We start from the raw sequence: 19,285 nt of genomic DNA on the forward strand, positions 1-19,285 counted from the left end.
TTCAAAGGATGGCCATGGGCTGGATTGTGCAAGAGCTCATAGACCATGCTAACACTTTTGAATTTTATTCCAGGAATAATGGGAAAACTATTGGAGTGTTATAACCAAGTGATTGTTATGGTCAGCATGACTCCCCCAAATTATTCTGAAAGCAGAGGGAGAAGCTTTGTAAAGGCCATAGTGTGACAAGGATTAGGCTGAAGGAAATAAAGACGAGTGTGACAGGATTGGGCTGAGGGAAATAAAGAGAGCTATGAGGGCATATAGAAGGGCCTCCTGGCCGGCCAGATCTCAGAGGAGCTCATCCAGCTAAAAAAAACACTGCAGAACTGCTGCTTAACTCATAGCAACTATAAGTGAGAATGCTGATGAAGATCAGGTCAAAGATTGGCTGGAGCAGTTGAGGTGTCACTTTACATTTTGCTAATTGATGACACTGAAATGTCTGAATTAGAAAACAGGGTCTTTGGTGAGATTGAGTTCCTAGACACCAAATGCTATGTGGGAATACAGAGCCTACTGGCCTATGTGAAACACCTGAAAGGCCAGAATGAGGAAGCCCCGGAGAACTTGAAAGAAGCTGATTTAATCCAAGGAGAACATGCCAACCAATCAGACATGAGAGGCTGGTTACCCAGGGCAGTGATGCCTGGCTGTGTTATCACCTGGGCAGGCTGGCAGAAGCCCAGATTCACCTGGAGAAGGTGGAGAACTCTCGGGAAGCTTGCCAGTCCGTCCTGCTATAGAATGAAGTGTCCTGAGGTGGACTATGAGGAAGAATGGTGGGCCTCGCTGAAATGTGGAGGAAAGAATTATGAACAGGGCAGGGCTCTGGAAGTGGACCCTGAAAACCCTGAATTCAGCATTGGGTATGTGATCACCACCTATGGTCTGGACAGCTTTAACAAAGCATCACAGATTAGTGCGACTTTCTTTGCACCCCCTAACAAAGGCCATCAGGCTAAATCCAGAAGATGCATATATTAAGGCTCTCCTCACCCTGAAGCTTCAGGATGTAGGACAAGAAGCCGAAGGAGGAAAGCACATTGAAGAAGCACTGAACAAGTCCTAGCAGACCTACGTCTTTCAACATGCGGCCAAGTTTTACCAAAGGAAAGACTCCTGGACAAAGCTCTTCGGCTCTTAAAAACGGCCTTGCAGGCAATGCCCCTCTCTGTCTTCCTGCATTATCAGATAGGGCTTTGCTATAGAATACACGTTTTTCTTTTTAAAAATTTTTATTTATTGATTTTAGACAGAGAAAGGAAGGGAAAAAGAGAAAGACATCCAATTGTTCCACTCATTTATACATTCATTGGTTGATTCTTGTATATGTCTTGAACAGGGATCGAACACAGAACCTTGGTGTACTGGATGACACTTCAACCAACTGAGCTACCTGGCCTGGGTGATCACAAGTTTTTCAAATATGGAAAGCTACAAACTGGCAGTCTAGAGGACAGACTAGAGAAAATGCTCACAGAATGTCAAAATTAGCCGTATCTCCTTTTAAACTTGCTCTGGAACAAACATCCACACTTGACATTGCTTATATAATTCTAGCAGATAATGTACATAGAAGCAGGCAACTACAGAAAAGCTGAAGATGCTTATAAAAAAGTTATGCATACCCCTGCCGGCGTGGCTCAGGGGCTGAGCATCGACCTATGATCTGGGAGACCACGGTTCGATTCCTGGTCAGGGCACGTGCCCTGGTTTCGGGCTCCATCCCCAGTAGGGGGCGTGCAGGAGGCAGCCGATGGATGACTCTCGTCATTGATGTTTCTATCTCTCTCCCTCTCCTTTCCTCTCTCTGAAATCAATAAAGATACATTAAAAAAAAAAGCAGTAGAGATGGGAGGGACATCATTTGTAGAGGACAAAAGTCTCGTTTCTGTGGAGAAATAGACTTTAAAGAAACTTCAGAGAAATGAACTAGATGTAGAAAGCCTGAGCATCCTTGGGTTCATGCGCAAATTGAAAGGAGAAATGAATAAAACCCCGGAATATTATGAGCAGGCCCTGGGGCTGGCTGCTCACTTTGAGAACCCCGTGGGACACGTTCCCGAGGCACCCAAATGTGGACCACTCTCGCCTTTCACTTGATTTTAGGTTAACAGGTACTAACCCTCTTCCCTGCTTATTGCTTTCAGAAGCATATTATGCAATTCACTGTAATGACGTAATTTTTGAACAATTACTCAAACTTGGTAAAATATTAGTTGAATTCAGAAAATAATGAAACAGCCCTGGCCAGTGTGGCTCAGTTGGTTGGAGTGTTGTCCTGTACACTAAAAGGTTGCGGGTTCGACCCCCGGTTAGGTTGCATATGGGAGGCAGCCCAATCCACGTTTCTCTCACATTGATGTCTCTTTCTTCCTCTCTCTAAAATCAATAAAAACATATTCATGGGCAAGGATTAATAAAGAAAGAAAACAGTGAAACAATATGTATGTCTTTGTGGGTGAGAGAGAAGGAAAGAGGCAGAGCAGAGGAAAGAAGCAGAGAGACAGAGGGAGGGAGGGAGGCCATTTCTTCGTGAACGTTATATAATAGAAATAACATTTCTTTCAGTAGATGTGTAGCAAATAAAACACTGCACTTACATTAAAAGAAGAAGGGCCTCTACGTCAGTATGGGAAGTTAGGGAAGGCTTCCTGGAAGAAGATATATTTCAGATGAGACTGGAAAGTTGAATAGGAGTTAACTAGATGAAGGGAAGCTTTAGGAGGGGAAGAAATGTTCGAGGCAGTGGAAATAATAGGAGCAAACACTGGGACATGGGAGAGGAACTATTCTTGGGGAGCTTACGACTTAATGCAAATTTCACAAACTTAAAAAAAATAATTTTATTTTAATATAATTTCAAACTCACAGAAAAGTTGTAAGAAACTCCCACATACTCTGCCCATTTGCTTTCCCCTCTTCCTAACACACACCCCCCAAATTACTTGAGAACAGATTGCAAAGGTCATATTTCTGAACCCCTAAATAGTATTTCCTAGGAACAAGGACATTCTCTTATAACCAATACCAGACAATTTAACATTCTGACACTATTATCCAAGCTACAGTCCGTATTGAAATGCTACTAATTTCCCCCAAAATGTCTTTAGAGCTATATTTCCCCCAGTCCAAGTCCAACTCAAGGCCATGTGTTACATTTAGTTGTCTCATCTCTAAAAAGTTTTTCAGCCTTCCTGTCTTTCATGACCTTGCCATTTTTGAAGAATACAGGTTGATTATTTATAGAATGACCCTCCATTTATGATTGTCTAATGCTTTCTCATGATTAGATTCAGGTTATGCATTTTTGTCAGTAATACCATGTGGTTATCTGTTGAGTTTACCACATTTCTGAAATCTTGATACTTTAACACCTGCCCTATGTGCATATGCTGGACACACCTTGTTCTGGGCAACCTGACAATATGCCCGAGTCCCCTTCCCTTGACCTCCTGCCTCCCTCCATGTCTCCCCGTGAGAGTTCTCTCCAGGGAGTGGTTTTCAAATATAAGTTAGCCAATCTGAAACCTGCTTACCCTGTCTGCCTGTCCCTTCCCTCTGAAACCACAGCAGAGGCGCTTGTCCACAGTTCCCCCCTTTCTCTCCCAGAGTGAAGACTTCAGTGGTTCCCTGTGTGACCCCCAAAGGTGTCACCTGTATTCCCTCTCTTGGGACCTGTGAGTATAATAAACTATCTTTTCAATGGCAGCTGTCTCCTGATTTGTTGACCTTCCCATACCTAAATAATAATTAAGCCTATTAAAACATCTGCCAGTTTCTCTTTTTATTTTATTTTTTTTAGAACAATAAGCACCCTTATTACATGATCTAAGATAGGAGGGAGGGGAATTTGTTTGCCTTTCTGAGCCTTGATTTTCCTCAGCTAGAACTCCAGCTCCTTGCCCTGCAGCACATAGCCCTCCACTCGGCCACATTGGCCTGGTTTTGGAGCGATGATGTAAAAAGCTTGCCTTGCTGGAACTGCTTCTCTAGGAAACTGCTCATTTTGGCATTCTTTCTCCTTTCATCATATTTTTTCTGACTTTTCTTTGATTGTTTTTTTTGTTTAAAATCTCTTCCTCCTCAGGAGTCGGCTTGGTCCCCTTCTTGCGGCCCAGAGGCAGCGCGTCGTGGGACTCCTGGGAACGCTGGGCTGCCCATGAGTACAATGCAGCTCTTTACTAGGGTCTTGGAGTGGGCCAGTGTGTTGTTGGATGAGCTGTAGTTAACACTAGCAATCCTTGTGTTGCACGTACAGTACTCTGAGCCCCAGGAGAAGTTGCCCACGCCCAGCCTCAAGGCGCTGGGCTTCCTGCTGCCTCCCGGCACGCACATGGGCTGTGGACGTTTGGCAGGGGCCTTAGTGTTGTCAGCAGGGTGTCCTTGCTTATATTTTGCTTCTTCTGGTAGGACTTTCTCATCCCCAGTCTTGCAGTGCTTGTGCCAGTTGTCCCGAGGGATACCCATGGCTTGGCGCTGGCTGCAAAGAGCACTCTTTTAATTAATAAGTAATTTGTGGGAGATACTTCAAACTTTTTTCAAAACATGTTTTTATTGATTTTAATTGAGAGAGAGAGAAAGAGAGAGAGAGGGGGAAGCATCAATGTGAGGGAGAAACATCAATGGGCGGCCTCCTGCATGCCCCCTACTGGGGATCCAGCCTGCAACCTGGCAGGTGCCCTGATGGGGAATTGAACACCTCGACTTTTGGTGCATGGGATGGTGCTCAACTGAGCCACACGGTCCAGGGCATTCAAACTATTTTGTGTGTGACCAGGATGGATAAGAAGAAATATTTTTTACATGGTGACACACGCATATGTACATATATCTGAAACGAGAGTTTACTGAAACAATACATATCCTTTCCATATGAAAGTCATTTTAGTTCCTATTCTATTCTACTTCATTTGAAAATAATTCTGTCTTACCTACTAAATTGATTGCACAACCCCCTAATGGGTAACGAGTTTTATTTGAAAGCACTAGTCTGAGGGAAATATCACTTTGGATCATTTGCTTGCAGAAAGGAAAATAGATGCATAGAAGGGGTGAGGGGGCAGGGGACGGGGCACACAAAATTGACAGCTAGCAGCCCGTTGAAAGGCTCTTGCCGTAACTCAGATGAGAGAGGTTGGTGGCTGCAGGTAGTGAGGTTGAGAGAAGTAGGTGGGTTTGAGAGAGAAATGAGTGGATTAAGGAATCTGAGTTAACAGAATTTCATGATTGATTGCATACAGGGGCGAGCAAAAGAGGGAAGAGTCAGAATGACAAGTAAGGCCTTGGCCTCCGTGGTGGATGATGGTGCCTCTTGCTGAAATAAGGAACACTTGCAGGTCTATGGTTCAGGCTCCATCATGTTGTTTGTGGTTTTAGGCACATTGGATTAGAGCCATTCAGTGGGCAGTTGACTCCATGGCACTCAGGAGATAAATCTGGGTAGAATTAATAGAAAATTGAAGTTGGATTTTACTCAAGGAGATTTTACAACTTCATCACCACTGCAGAAAGCAGAAATTGGTTCAGGATAGGAAAAATGCTCTGGAAATATTTCCAGTAATTTGGTGTTGAAACGCATAAGTAAAATAATACAATCAAAATTATATCAAGGAAGTCAATTGACATGATTTTTTTAGAATCAATTTCACGTTCAGCACTTTCCTCTCTCCTTTGGTTAACCATTCTGCCAAGTCTTATACACACATATGTAGAGAAATGTGGAAAATAAATTATACTTTTGCATTACATAGAAACAATGCCGGCTTACATCACAACCGCGTTAACCTGGGCTTTTTCAGAGGCTGGTCCTTAGGTTTAATCTTCCAAATACAGCAACTAGCATTCTCACGTGTTAGACACCGCAGACAAACGCGCGCGTGGTGCGGGCTGCAGAAGATGCCTGTTTCCAATGGTACGAGTTTGAGGGGAAAAAAGTGTTTTCCCGTGGAAAAGGGCATGGGTGTGTGAGTTTACATACACAGTGCTGGAAACGACGGTCCTCGCCGGCAGCCGCCTCTCGCCCCAACCTGCATCTGCTCCCTCCCTGGGGCTCCCTCCCCCTCCGGCTCCCGCGTTACTCTGGGATTAGCGGCGGGGCGGCCCTGCGCACAGGCGCAGCCGGCTCCCGCGGGCCCGAGCCCCGCTGTGCAACCACGTCAGGAATTCCAGTAAGTTGGCAACACAGGAGCACAAAGACAGCAACAATGAGGAAAACCCTTCAGTGCAGAAAGGAATGTTTGCAGCCCCGGCTGCTGCAGTGAAAGGACACACGCGCGCGCGCGCGCACACGAGCCCGCGCCCGCGCCCCCTCACGCGCCCACGCGGGGCCTGCGAGCGACCCCCACTTCCGCGCGTGCGGCACCCACGCGGGCCCGGCGCCGCCCTTTGCAGCCCGCGGTGCGGGGCGCTCATTGACTATGCAGAGGCCCCCGGAGCGTCCGACTGGCCTGACCCCGGCGCGGTCTCGTACCATCGCCCCGGCCGCCCGGAACCGGCATAAATCACCCGCGGAGACCAAAGCGCAGCTTCTCGCCCCCTCGCAGTTTCCCTCCTCCCACCCGACTCGTCCCCCTCCCGTCCCGGCCCCCACTACCCCTGGGGTCCCCAGCCCTGCCTCCTGCTCCCAGCTGCACAGCAACAAACTGGGCTGGGCGGCAAGTGGCTCTGGGCAGAAAACTCTGGGTTTCCAAATTCAGAAATCTCGAAAAGACAGCCACGAACTCTCTCCCGCCCTTTCTTAACACCCGACTCTTTTTTTTTTTGACTTTGACATGTCAACTTTTTATTAACATCTTACGCATAGATACTGTTTGTTACAGTTACATTGGCAAGAACCCCAATATGCTGTCAGAGTCCAGCCAGTTAAATTAGCCCTACTCCTTTTAAGTCTTAGTTTTCTCTTTGTGTCTATTTCTCCCTCTTTCTTTGTGCCTTTCAAAAGTAATTCCTATCACCGCCCCCCCCCCCCTCCCCCAGCTCCGCAAAGCGTCACCAACCTCTAAAGCCCACGGAAGGTACTCGATGCGCACTGCCGGGAACAGCAGGGCCCAGGTGGGCGGTGCCCTGGGGAGAAAGGGTGGCATTAAGTGGCAGCTCTTGCCCGTGGGGAGGGTGAGACGGAGGACCCTGCCCGGGGATTTCGTGGAAACAGGGCTGCCGCCCCGGCGGACAGAAAGGGCTCCTGCCTCTTTGGACCGCGACCCAGTGCCTGGGGCCCCGATGCGGAGTTGGTCCAGGGACCGGGGCCAGAGATTCTGGGGTGATCCTAGGCCGGGAAACATCCCCTCCTCACACAGGGCTCCCAGGGCCAGGAACTCGGTTGCACCAACCCCCCTTTTTTCCTGCCGCCTCTGGTGTCACACACCAGCTGAGGACGATGCTCTGGGGGTGGGTGTAATAATAATGTTCACTCGCAGTGCCCTTGGGGGCCACCCTCCCCCTCCGCCAGCCAGTCTAATGCAGCCCCCCAAAAGGGAGCCTCGGGTTTCTCTGAACCCCTTGTGTCCCTCCTTTACCTCCCAGGGGCACCAGCACGATCGATGGGAGAGTCGTTCATGTCTTTCACTGCGCTTTAAAACGAGCAGACTTGTAAGAAGCGCTCTCTCGCTGTGGCACCTGCAGACGTGGTGCTCCGGGAAAGCCGACAAGGATCCGGCCTCCTCCGCAACGCTGAGCCACCCCCCCCCCCCTCCAAAACTATTAGAAAACAGGGCACCCCATCTCAGCGCCTCAGCTTTCTGGGGGAAGCCGGGGTGCCCGAGAGGACCTGGGGATGGCAGACTGGAGAAGGGCCCCAGCAGGCTCTAGGCCCCTTCCCTTCTCTTTTTTCCCTAAGACCGTGTCGGTGGCACATTTTTCGGTGGACAGCTTAGCCGACTTCTGTGCGGAGGACAATCTTGCGGAGCGGCTCGTGCCCTCGCGTAAGTGTGTCAGTGTGTCTTCGCGTGTGAGCGTGTGACTGAGAGGAGTCTGCGCGCGCATGAGTGGACGTGTGTAGCTGTGAAGTGTGCGTGCACGGGTGCGTGACCGAGGAGTGTGAGTGCGCGCCCGTGAGTGCGCGTGTGAGACGGCGTCCGTTTGACAGCGAGGAGAGTGTGCGACTGTGCGAGTGTGCGCGCGTGTGTTCGAGTCCCCACTCCTCCCAGCGCTGCAAAGTGCAGGGGGCGGGCCGGGCGGCAGGGGGCCTGCCCCGCTGGATTCCCGCATGCTAGTTCCGGGGCGGTCGGGTCTAAAGGGCTTTATGCTCTGTCTGGAGGGTGGGGACTGGCGCGGGTAGAAAAACGGGACGCCTTGGGCGGGCCAGCTTTCCCCTACCAGAAGCCCGCCGAGGTGCGGGTCTGACCGAGCGCCCGCGAGCGGAGGCGCCGCAGCCGCTGAGTGCGACGCGCGCCCACCTCCCCGGGAAGGAACGGCGAGGCCGAGGCCCCCGGCCGTCGGCGGGATGGAGCGCGGGGCGGCGGCAGTGGCGTGCGCGCTGCTGCTGGCTTTCGCCGCCAGCCTGGTGCCGGCCAGTGGCCAAGGTAAGCGCCCGCCGGGCGGAGCTCTGCGCCGAGCGCTGGACTCCCCGGCGGCGGCGGGCGGGCGGAGGGGAGCGAGGCCCGGCAGGGGCCAGAACTGGGCGGCGGCGCCGGAGCGGCTCCCCCTGGGGCGCTCAGGTTGCCCAGTGAGGGGCGAGCGGGAGCGCCCCTCCTTTGCCTGCCCTGGAACTGAGCAGCCACAAACTTGAGAAAGCAGCCCCTGTAGTTTGGGTGACAGCGCACCTCTCGGGACCCCGTCTTTGTTCCCACGGGAGTTTGTCCCGACCCTTGGCGAAAGCACTTGGAGGTTGGACCGGGGAGAACGAGGGTCTCCCGCGGGAGTGCGCAGCCCGCTCCCGCCGCGGATTTATTCAGCGCGGGGCTGAGCGGTCCCCGGCGCCGCGTCGCGCGGCGCTCCACCTGCAGCGCCCCGCCGGGGAGATCGCTTCGCGCGCCCAGGCTGCGGGCTGGAGCACCCCCTCCTTTCACCAGAGAAACTTGGTCCCGCGGTGACCCCCCAAGAGACCGCATTTTGATACAGGTCATTCTCGAGCCCAGATAAGGCGGGGAGGTGGGATTGGCTGCGAGCGCGGCTGATACGCCGGAGCCTCCTCTGGAAGGGTTTTCCTTTCCTGCCGGGTGGTGGGAGCTTTTGTGTGGATGAATGGGGCGCGTCTGCGCCGCCGGAGTTTTGAGGGCTCCAATGGAGAAAGTTTATGGTTTGAGCGCCTTAAACTTCTCTCAAGTTGTCGGACAGCTGACATTTTTGCAGAAGCAGAGGCGGAGAAAGAGGGAGGAAGAAGTGGAGAGAAAACAAACAGCCAGAGGGGAAGAGGAGAGAGAAGACAAGCAAGTAGAGAGCATAATGGGGAGAAGGGGAGAGAGAGCTTGAGGACCAAGGGATAGAGGGGAAGGGGGGGGGGGAGAGAGGGAGGGAGAGCGCGCACGCCGGGGATGAATGGGAAGGGCCGGGAGGGGGCCGGGCGCCGCGCGCTCTCCCCCTGGCTTTGCGTTGCTAGGGAGCCGCCGGGAGCCGCGTGTGACCGACCCCCAGACGGCGGACGCTACTGCCTCCACCCGGACTAATCTGTCTGTGGGGATGAGAGAGTCCCCTCTCCCCATTTCCCCTCCTGTTCCTTCTCGTTGGACAACTTAATTGCCCCACAATGAAAATGAAACCCCTATTGTTGCAGGATTAGCCACAGCAAAAATTGATTTTCCTGGATCACATATTGGGGTTGAGGGGTGGGGAGTGTGGAAGCCCCCATTTATGGTGGAGAGAGGGGAGGGCTTGTGGATGGGCCGTGACATGTATTCAAATGGTTAATCTGCTTTCTTCACTTCTTAGAGTAAGCTCCTTAGAGGGAATCGACTAAGTAATTATACAGCAACTCCTAGCAGTACCCATTTCAGACTTCCTGGGAAGAAGTTTGGAAACGCCAGCAAATCCCACTGGTCCTGTAAAAATGTTTGGAAAGGGAGGAGAGGCAGGGGGAGGTCATTAATAATTCTTACTTAGGACATCTTTTCTCAGTGTCATAACACAGATAGAGGGTTTATTATTATTCTAGAGGGTTTGGCCCCCTCTCCCATGAGTTTAGGGTTATATATATCCCATGTCCTAAATATAGCCATAGGATATATTGTATGTCCCTGTCAGTGCCTGGCAAAATGAAACCTTGTCCGGATTCATCTGTGATACATTTAGGTTATCCCCGTATAACCAAAACATAAGTTCTCTCCCCTGGATTGGTGGTTTAGTCACCAAATAACCTGCACTTAACTCTCCTTGGTAGTTTAGATCCACCCATCTCCCACCCTCTCTCTCTCTCCCTCTTACTATATATACGCAATATGTGTAGTAATAGTAACATATCTATGTGTCAGATCTTGTGCTAAGTACTTATACTATTGACTCATTTACTCTTCATAGCATCCCTTTGAAGTAAGTACTCTTACTCTCCCTCTTTACAGAGGGGGAGTGGAGGCACAAAGCAACTAAGTAACTTGCCCAAGATCGCACCGCTAGAAAATGGCAGAGCTGAGGCAAAGCCAAGAGATTCTGACCCCAGAGGCTACAATTTAACTGCTATAGACCGGCTCTCTGTGTTTCTCTGTTTCTCTTCTTTTGTACTGAAAATGTTATGCTCTCTAAGTTATCATCTATGTGTGAGGTTACTGAAGAAGCCGAGGGGAATTTTGTAAGTCTTTGCCACATACGGTAAATACGGTATTTTTTTCATCAGTCCTTTACAGGTTTCTCTGACCTGAATCCAAGCATCCTCACTCCTAGTCTTACTACGTGATCATTTTTACTAGTTCTCTGAATGTCCTTAGCCTGGAAGATTAAAGAGATTTTTCGATTCCTGTTATATTGATTCTAACTTATTAAGTAAAGTATGATTACATTGTTAGCACCACATTTTAAGTAAGATCTTACTGTAAACTTTAAATCATTAGAAATTAGAACTCTGAATATTTTATGCTTAGTCTTTTAAAAAATTATAGCATACCTGTAGCTAAAAATTATATGCATTTTCCTCATATTTTATGTGTTGCTGTTAAAGGAAAAAAATTGGGAAAGCCTGAACTCTGGTGTCAAGCTGCCCAGCAATGGCTTTGTCATTTCTTCTTTTTAAAAAATCCTCACCCAAGGATATTTTTGCCATTGCTTTTCAGAGAGAGAGAGAAAAACATCAATGTGAGAGAGACACCTTGATTGGTTGCCTCCTGCACTTGCCTGACTGGGACCAGGGATCAAGTGTGCAACTGAGGTTTGTGCCCTTCGCCAGAACTGAACCCAGGACCCTTCAGTCCGAGGGCCAACCCTTTAATCATTGAGCCAAACCAGCTAGGGTGGCTTTGTCATTTTCTAGTTATGTGACCTTGGTGACGTCACTTCACTATGCATGTCTTAGATTGCTTATCTGCAAAATTGACTGATAAGATAATTTATTTCCTGGCATTTTATCAACCTAAAGAGATAAAAGTACTTGGCATGGTGTAAGGCATATAGATATGGATCATAAACTAGAAATTATATTCATTTATTATGTTAACTGACACTTAAAGTAACGTATTCTTTTGTTTACTACTCATATTCCCAGTTTCCAAATGCATGTAGGAAAGTCTTTAAGTATTTTTCACTAACATATCTTTGAGGAATTCCTAGATCCAAGGATATGATTTGAAACTTTTTGAGACAATAGTATTGATCTTTAACAGTTATATTCTTTCATCCAATAAAAATTTGGTCATGCCCTTTATAGTTAGTATCTGCTTTGATGACAATTTCATCTTCCAGTGACATTTATATATTTTTTTAAGCTTGTGGGGCCAATAACAAACATACAACATTTTGTTTCCATCACATCTCTGACACCTTGCTGCTGCTTTTATTTCACAACAGTTGGCTTCTCTTTCTCTGCTGGAAGTTCTTTGCCTATTCTTATTGGGCATCTGCTTAAACTCCCTTCACTCATGTGCTTGTCCTGTTTCAATAGAAACTTTCACTGTTATAGCTGGAGGGAACCTTAGATATCTACAGGTCTACTTGCATTATTTTATGGGTAAGTAACCCTGGAGGGAAGGGAGGGAACTGAAAAAAGTGAAAGGAAGTTTAGGTTAAATGTCTTGCCTACGGGCTGGTGACCTTCAGTAGCTAAAATCTGATCCCAAAGCTCTTCATTTTGTTTTTCCACTCGATAATGTTTATATACCTATCCTTTGAATATCTCCAGCCTGGGTGGCTGAAGAATTCTCTAGATTCCTTTTCTGTTGGTCCTGACTTATCAGATGAGACAAAAAATATGTTGAAAAAATGACCTTGGTGAATCTTCTTAAAAAAATTAGATGAGTCACCTGAAGCCTAAGAGGAAAACTATGAGGATTAATGCAACCATGCACCATGTGCTTTCAGCTTGGTCCAGAACTTATGCCATGACAATGTTCCAACTCCCAAAGACCATACTCCCAGATCCACTTTTCAAAATCTTAGACCATCAGAGTCAGTTTCTGAAGATCTCTGTGTTTCATAGTGCAGGCTGCATATGACTAGGTTTTTAGTCTTATTCAAGTTAATTATTAGGTCATAGTTAATCATGTCCATGTTCTCTAGGCAGGCACAAAGGGACCTGTGCACATGGTTCCTAAGCAATGTCTCAACAATCTCAGCATTGTGGGATGTTGTGGGAAGAGTGAGGTTTTGGGGTTAGATCTGAATTTGAATTTTGACTGCCACTTACTACCTTGGAAATTCAGGGAAAAAAAAAAATATATAAAATTTTATACAAGTAATACTTTGAATGATGCACTTATGTATGTTGACATACTGTTATAGTGGCTACAAGAACTTTACATATTAGTCTGGACTCATATTTGTAAATGACAGGAACCTAAGTTAAAGTACCTGAAACCAAAATGGAAGTTTATGGAAATACATAATTGAAAAGATACAGCTATTAAGTGGAACCTTATGGGATTGTTGTGATTCTAGGTTATAAATAGTCAAATATTGGCAATTTCATTTGGCTCAACATATTATAAAATGGGGGCCCAGCCTGTGTCCTGTGGGTTGTTATAAGATGACTGTCCTTGGCTCCTGGAACCACAGCCTTTCATGTTATCTTCAGTGGGAAAAAGCAAGAGTTTTTGTTTTAAATGTTCCCAGAAAAAGTCTTAGTTGCATCTTAGGGGTTCTGCTTAGGTCACTGGAGAACCAATCACTCTCTCCAGGGGCAATGAAGCCTGTCCATGGTTTAGGTTTGGATCATATGCTTGGTCCCTGAAGTCATGGACTAAGGGTGGACCACAGAGGGAAACTGGGTTAAAGCTACCAAGAGAATGGCAGATAGTTATTGGTCTGCAAAAACAAGTGTCTAGAACACCTTATTAGATAAAACAAACTCATGTTATTTTCATTTTATATAAGACAGACTTGAAAAGGCTGTAGAAATTTTTCAAGAGTAGGCCATCCTGGGATAACTCAATAAATTGAAGGAGGGAAAGTATTAGAAACATTAAGGCAAAAGACATGGTGCTCTGTGTACATGTCATCAGGTTGCAGCTTTAAGTTTAGAAGGAGAACAAGAGAAAAAAGGAATCCTAGAAGGTTTATTTGTAGCATAAAGGATTCTTATTTGAAGCAGACCTTTGTAATGGACAGGAAAGTTCTGGAAAACGAGCGGACAGATCAGGATACAGGAGCTCTTGCGTTTATTGCATGGCTTCCTTTTTTAGTGAATCCTAGGCCCTTGTTCCTTTCCCAGAGTACTTCATTCCCTTGTTTATATTCCTAATACCTTGTCCCTTTTCCAGGCGCTAGACCTCAGCTATGAGATGGAGTAGAGAGAAAGAAGAGAGAAGAGGGGCTTGGAGACATAATAAGATGCTTCTGTGGAGGCAGAATCCCCATCTTGGTGCAAATCCAAGAGTCCCTAGCATTTACCTAGAGACTTTTTCCAAATACGGTAGAACAGGTGTCTTTCACACATTCCAGGATTAATTCAGAAATGCCAAGTACGTATGTACACTGTAGGCCTATTGCTATTCTGCTTTAATTTAAATCTATTTCTAATAGCATGTACTGAGAAACTAGAAACGTTATCACTCCAAAAGCAAGATGGTGAACTTGTGTATTAGAGTAGTCCTGACTTAGGACAGTGCCAAAGCAAAATGCAAGGAAATGTAAGTCTCTCAGAGAAAATGACAGGTTAGACAGTGTGACATTTCATGTTGAAATTCCTAGGTTTTTGGTCATTAACCCTCTGGTCATGCCTGGCCCCCGAGGTTATTGGAAACAGTGAGAAATGAATGAAAGGAGGAAATGTAATTACTGTTTTGTTCATTGAAAAGTTAAGCCACTGTTACCATGGGTACAATGGCTAATTTATTGTCCAGATTTTGGATTCAAGTTTGTAAGCGATACCAGAGGTTTCCTTTAAGTTTGTGTACTATCAGCTAATAACACATGACCATTCTTAGTAACTTTGAAAATAAGCCTTTACTCACTGATCTACTGATTCACATTAAGGAACAATATATCTACTTTTTAAAAAAATATATGTTTTTATTGATTTTTAGAGAGAGAGGAAGGGAGAAGAGTAGAGAGAGAGAAACATTGATGAGAGAGAAACATCGATCAGCTGCCCCTCACTGGGGATCGAGCCCAAAATCCTGGCATGTGCCTTGACTGGGAATCGAACCAGTGACCTGGTTCATGGGTCGAAGCTCAACCACTGAGCCACAGAGGCTGGGCAACATATCTACTTTTGAGGGTCCAAGGGTTTTGAGGAAACCTGAAAAAGGGACTAAGATAGTAGCTACAATTTTGAATTCTTATAGGCTAGACTTGGATTCTTATATGAGAAAACCCTGTCTTTTTTTTTTTTTTTTTAAATATATCTTTGTTGATTTCAGAGAGAGGAAGGGAGAGGGAAAGAGAGAGACAGAAACACCAATGATGAGAGAGTCATTGCTCGGCTGCCTCCTGCACGCCCCCCCTTGCTGGGGATCAAGCCTACAACCCGGGCATGTGCCTGGACCTGGAATTGAACCCTGATCTCTTGGATCCTAGGTCGACGCTCAACCGCTGAGCCACACCCGGCCGGGCAAACCCTGTCTTATAGTATCAAGAGATTTGCTTGCCACTTTGGGCCCAGTTCTTTGGTTTTTAATCTCATTAACAAGGAGGAGCTTTTTCTGAGTAAAGGCTAAAAAATAAAATATTTACTTGATAGGGAAATCCTCAAATAAAGTAAAATTTAAGAATGAAAGTGTTTTATCTGAAATATGTCAATCTTATCTACATTTTAATCTTACTGAAAAGAAAATCCTATGTATACTTTCACATTGATTTAATTTTGATGTGGGGAAGAGTGTGGAGGATACTTTTTAGTGAAAGAAGCAGGAAATAGAAAACCCACTGCAAACTGGCTTAAACAATAAAGGGTATTTATTGGCTCATGTAAGTAAAAACTTCTGAGGCAGAGAGGGGTTCAGGTGAGGTGCAGTCAGGCCTCCAGTTCTCTTTCTTTGTGTTTTTCTTGACTCTACTCCCCTCTAGTTTTCAATTTTGTTTCCAGTTCTGCTTTTCATATTGTCATATTATAGCTGCCAGGCCAAATGGGGCTACATGTTTTTTGATCTAGGGGCAATTCAACTTTGAGAAGATTTCAGTTATGTTCTCAAAACTGTTCTTTTATCACAACTTATACAATATTATAATTGCTAAGGACCCTAGATAGAAGTCAGCTAGGCTCCCCAAACTTGGCATATCATCAAAATTACCTGGGGAGTTTTAAAAAGTATGCAGATTCTTAGGCCAAAACATATACTTATAAAATCAGGAGTATGAGGCTTCTTTAAAAAAAAAAGAGTTTCCAGGGGACTCTGAGGGTCAGACAGTTTGGGAACAAGTGATCTAGGTAACCTATCATTATTTATATTTGTAAACTGAAACTCAGAGATGAAATAACTTGAAATAAATTCCTTCCAGTGGCAGTGAAGTATACTCTGTTAAATCTATTCTTTCTTTTCTTTTTTAAAAAAAATATGTATCTTTATTGATTTCAGAGAGGAAGGGAAAGGGAGAGAGAGAGATAGAAACATCAATGATGAGTCATCATTGATCAGTTGCCTCCTGCACGCCCTCCATTGGGGATTGAGCCCGAAACCTGGGCATGTGCCTTGACCAGAATCGAACCACAGTCTCCTGGATCTGAAGTCGATGCTCACCCACTGAGCCACACCTATTCTTTCTTTTGGATGGGGACATGACAAGGTAGTTACAGTAACAAGGAAAACTACTCTTTTACATCTGAGGGTGATATGAAGCCCTGCCCCTATTCCTGGCTATCTCCTTTCCTGGCCAAGATGACAATTCCTCCCTTTAGCCACTGTTTGTGTCTTAACTGTATTTCTTTGCTCTTTCCCCGGACATTCTTCAAGCCCTTCTTCCCATCTAAGAAACTTAGATTCCTTGAACCGAACAACCGTTGGTCTTCTAAGCCTTTTCACACAAGTCAGGGATTCATCTGTCTGTCCCGTGGTTGGAATGGGAGAATTGGTAAACCTTATAGCTCTTTTATTTTATATCTTAAACCTAACTCTTTGTTGTCTCCAAAGAGGCCTATAGTCTGTTGATCCTACCACCTCTCTATTGTCCCTCAAATCCCTTATTTATTTACTTCCTCAGTTTGTATTTTATGGCCCATCATTAACATCACTTCCATGCCTCTGCCCTCAGCAGTCTGGCCCTTGATCTTGCTCTGCTGTGCTCTGAAAGACCAGCCTTGATTGAATGTTTCTCCACATCTGCATTGCTATAGCTAAGTGTGACAGGAGAAAAACACAAGACTGCTGATTCATCTCACTTTAAATTCATGAATCTAATCTCAAATTTAGGACCTGATGTCTAGCTAGGCCACATACTCTCCTACTTCTGTTTTCAAACCTCCAATACCACCTACTCAGATGACATTGGTTCTTATAAATGTGAAAATAAGAGCAATTGGAAGAGAACCCTGCAAACACCCATAGCTCAGCCATCATCACCTGCACATAAGCCTACACCAATTATCTCCTGTCCTACAAAATCCTCTCTTATCCCCACATTCCCTTCTGGCTATTACCCTATTTTCTCTGTTCCTTTTTATAGCAGAATTCCTTGGCATATCCGTCTGTCTACTGTGATTTCTATCAATTTTTCTCAAGTCATGCCATTCAAGTCCTAATTCCCCTGACAGATATTTCTTTGCCAAGATCACTGATGACCTCCATGTTGTTAAATCCAATGATCCATTTTCAGCTCTAGAATTATTTAATTGTTCAGCAGCACAGGACACAATGTATCCTGCCTTCTTCCATGAAACACTTATTTTGGCTTCCAGGAAACCACATTCTGCTGGTTTCCTTCCTTGCTGGCTTCTCTGTGGTATTTCCTTGGCAACTCATACTTGTTCTTGTCCATCTCCCTCACTACTTTTCATCTCTATCTATACTACTTCTTAGGTAGTCTCATCCTCTCATGGCTTTAAATACCATCTATATTCTGACAACTTCCAAATTTATACATTTAATCCCTAAATTGCTACCCTAAAATCCAGACCCATTATGCAACTGCTTATTTGACATACCCACCTGGCTGTCCAGTAGTCATCTCAGACTTATGTCCCCAACTGAACTCATCATCTGCACTAGTGCCTCAAACTTGCTTTCCTTCCTTCTCCATCCTAGTAAATGGCTGTTTCATCCTTGCTCAGACCCCAAACCTTGGACTCTGCTTTGTCTCCTCTTCTTTTATATCTCATATTCAAATTCATCAGAAAATACCATATTTCAGTCTTTAAAATCTATCTAGAGTTCAGTCACTTTTCACCTTCTTAACCTCTACCACACTGATCCAAGTCACCATCACTTCTTACCTGGATTATTACAGTAGCTTCCTCTGTCCCCCTTCTGTCTACTTTCAATACCCTTTTATTTATTTATTTATTATTTATTTATTTTAAAAAATATATCTTTATCGATTTCAGAGAGAAGAAAGGAGAGGGAGAGAGAGATGGAAACATCAATGATGAGTCACTGATTGGCTGCCTCCTGCACACCCCCGACTGGGGATCGAGCCCACAACCCGGGCATGTGCCCTGACCGGGAATCGAACCCCGATCTCCTGGATCCTAGGTCAATGCTCAACTGCTGAGTCAGGCCCAGCCGGGCCTTTCAATACTCTTTTAGAACATCAGTCAGATCATGTCACTCCTCTGCTCAAAAACAATTGGTTTCTGTCACATACAAATTGGGTTGTACGGAAATAGACATTGAGATGGAGTTCCGAGTGCAGGATGTTAGTTAAGGTTAATGTTCATAAAGAAATGGGAGAAAACAGAGATGGGCAGAAGAAACTGACTATGACCAGGCCTCAGCCAACCTAGTGGAGGTCTCTGGAACAAGAGTTGGCTGTGAGAATGTTTTGTCAGGCCTTCCTTAGTTTGTAGATGTGGCCTGTTCTGGGAAGAGCATGAGTTTCAGAAGGTACCTTTTTACACTGAGATGCACCCCAAAGGAGCTGAGTGCATGTAGAAAGTCCTTGAAGAAGACACTGGGTGGGTCAACTCTAGCTTCCCATCTCATAAAGAGTCAGAGTCCAAGTGCTTACATTGGTTCACAGGATCCCAACCAACTGGCCTCCACGTCACCTCCCTGACCTCATCTCTTCTTCCTTCCCCACCTCACAATGCTCTAGACACAGTGATATCCTTGCTTTCCCCCCGATATAGTGAACACCTTTAATGCCTTTATACTTGCTTTCTTCCTGAATGCTCTTGCCTCAGATTATGCATCACTTGCTACTTGCCTCCTACAGGTCACCTTCCCACTGTGGCCTCTGACTCTTTCCTGATTTTCATTCTCCATTGCATTTTGTTTATTTATGCACTTTTGTCTTTCAGTCCCTAAGATGTAAATTTCACCAAGGCAGGGATTTTAATCCTTTTTAGTCATTAATTTATCCCCAGTGCCCAGAAAGGGCTAAATAAAAAAAGTAGGTTTACTGTGCCATTGTGACATCCTTTTGAGTTAATAAAGCTATTGTCATAATCATAAGCTGCATGTCTTTTTCGTTATGAGCAACTGCAAACCTACTTTTGCCTGCCCCGGTACAGGTAAGTAGAATGAATGGATAGGTGCCACCGGCGATGCTAGAGCCAAGAAGGGGCATCCTCAGCTTATCACCATGTCCCTGGTATTACCAGCCCTTCCTTCCC

General features: G+C 45.8%; 1 protein-coding gene, 1 long non-coding RNA gene and 1 pseudogene across 3 annotated transcripts in view; 2 read left to right on the forward strand and 1 right to left on the reverse strand.

The window, feature by feature from the left end:
• The first annotated feature begins 441 nt into the window (after positions 1 to 441).
• LOC308559401 (interferon-induced protein with tetratricopeptide repeats 1 pseudogene) lies at positions 442 to 2,106 on the forward strand (annotated as a pseudogene). The gene is made up of 2 exons: positions 442 to 1,218; positions 1,909 to 2,106. The product of its transcript is annotated as an interferon-induced protein with tetratricopeptide repeats 1 pseudogene (transcript).
• Positions 2,107 to 4,545: 2,439 nt separating this feature from the next.
• Positions 4,546 to 7,618, reverse strand: LOC308559717. The gene is made up of 3 exons (XR_013999197.1): positions 7,521 to 7,618; positions 7,002 to 7,068; positions 4,546 to 5,441 (listed from the first exon to the last, which is right to left on the reverse strand). It is a non-coding gene; the product is annotated as an uncharacterized lncRNA (long non-coding RNA).
• Positions 7,619 to 8,446: 828 nt separating this feature from the next.
• LRP2 (LDL receptor related protein 2) overlaps positions 8,447 to 19,285 on the forward strand; it is a gene marked incomplete at its 5' end in the record, with an annotated part of 182,270 nt that continues 171,431 nt past the window's right edge. Inside the window, one exon of the mRNA XM_081141970.1 lies at positions 8,447 to 8,525. Coding sequence (XP_080998096.1) covers positions 8,447 to 8,525 — 79 coding nt within the window. The remainder of the gene's footprint in view (positions 8,526 to 19,285) is intronic.

The sequence above is a fragment of the Miniopterus schreibersii genome (genome assembly GCF_964146895.1).
Source record: "Miniopterus schreibersii genome assembly, chromosome: 7".
In the NCBI taxonomy this organism is placed as follows: Eukaryota; Metazoa; Chordata; class Mammalia; order Chiroptera; family Miniopteridae; genus Miniopterus; species Miniopterus schreibersii.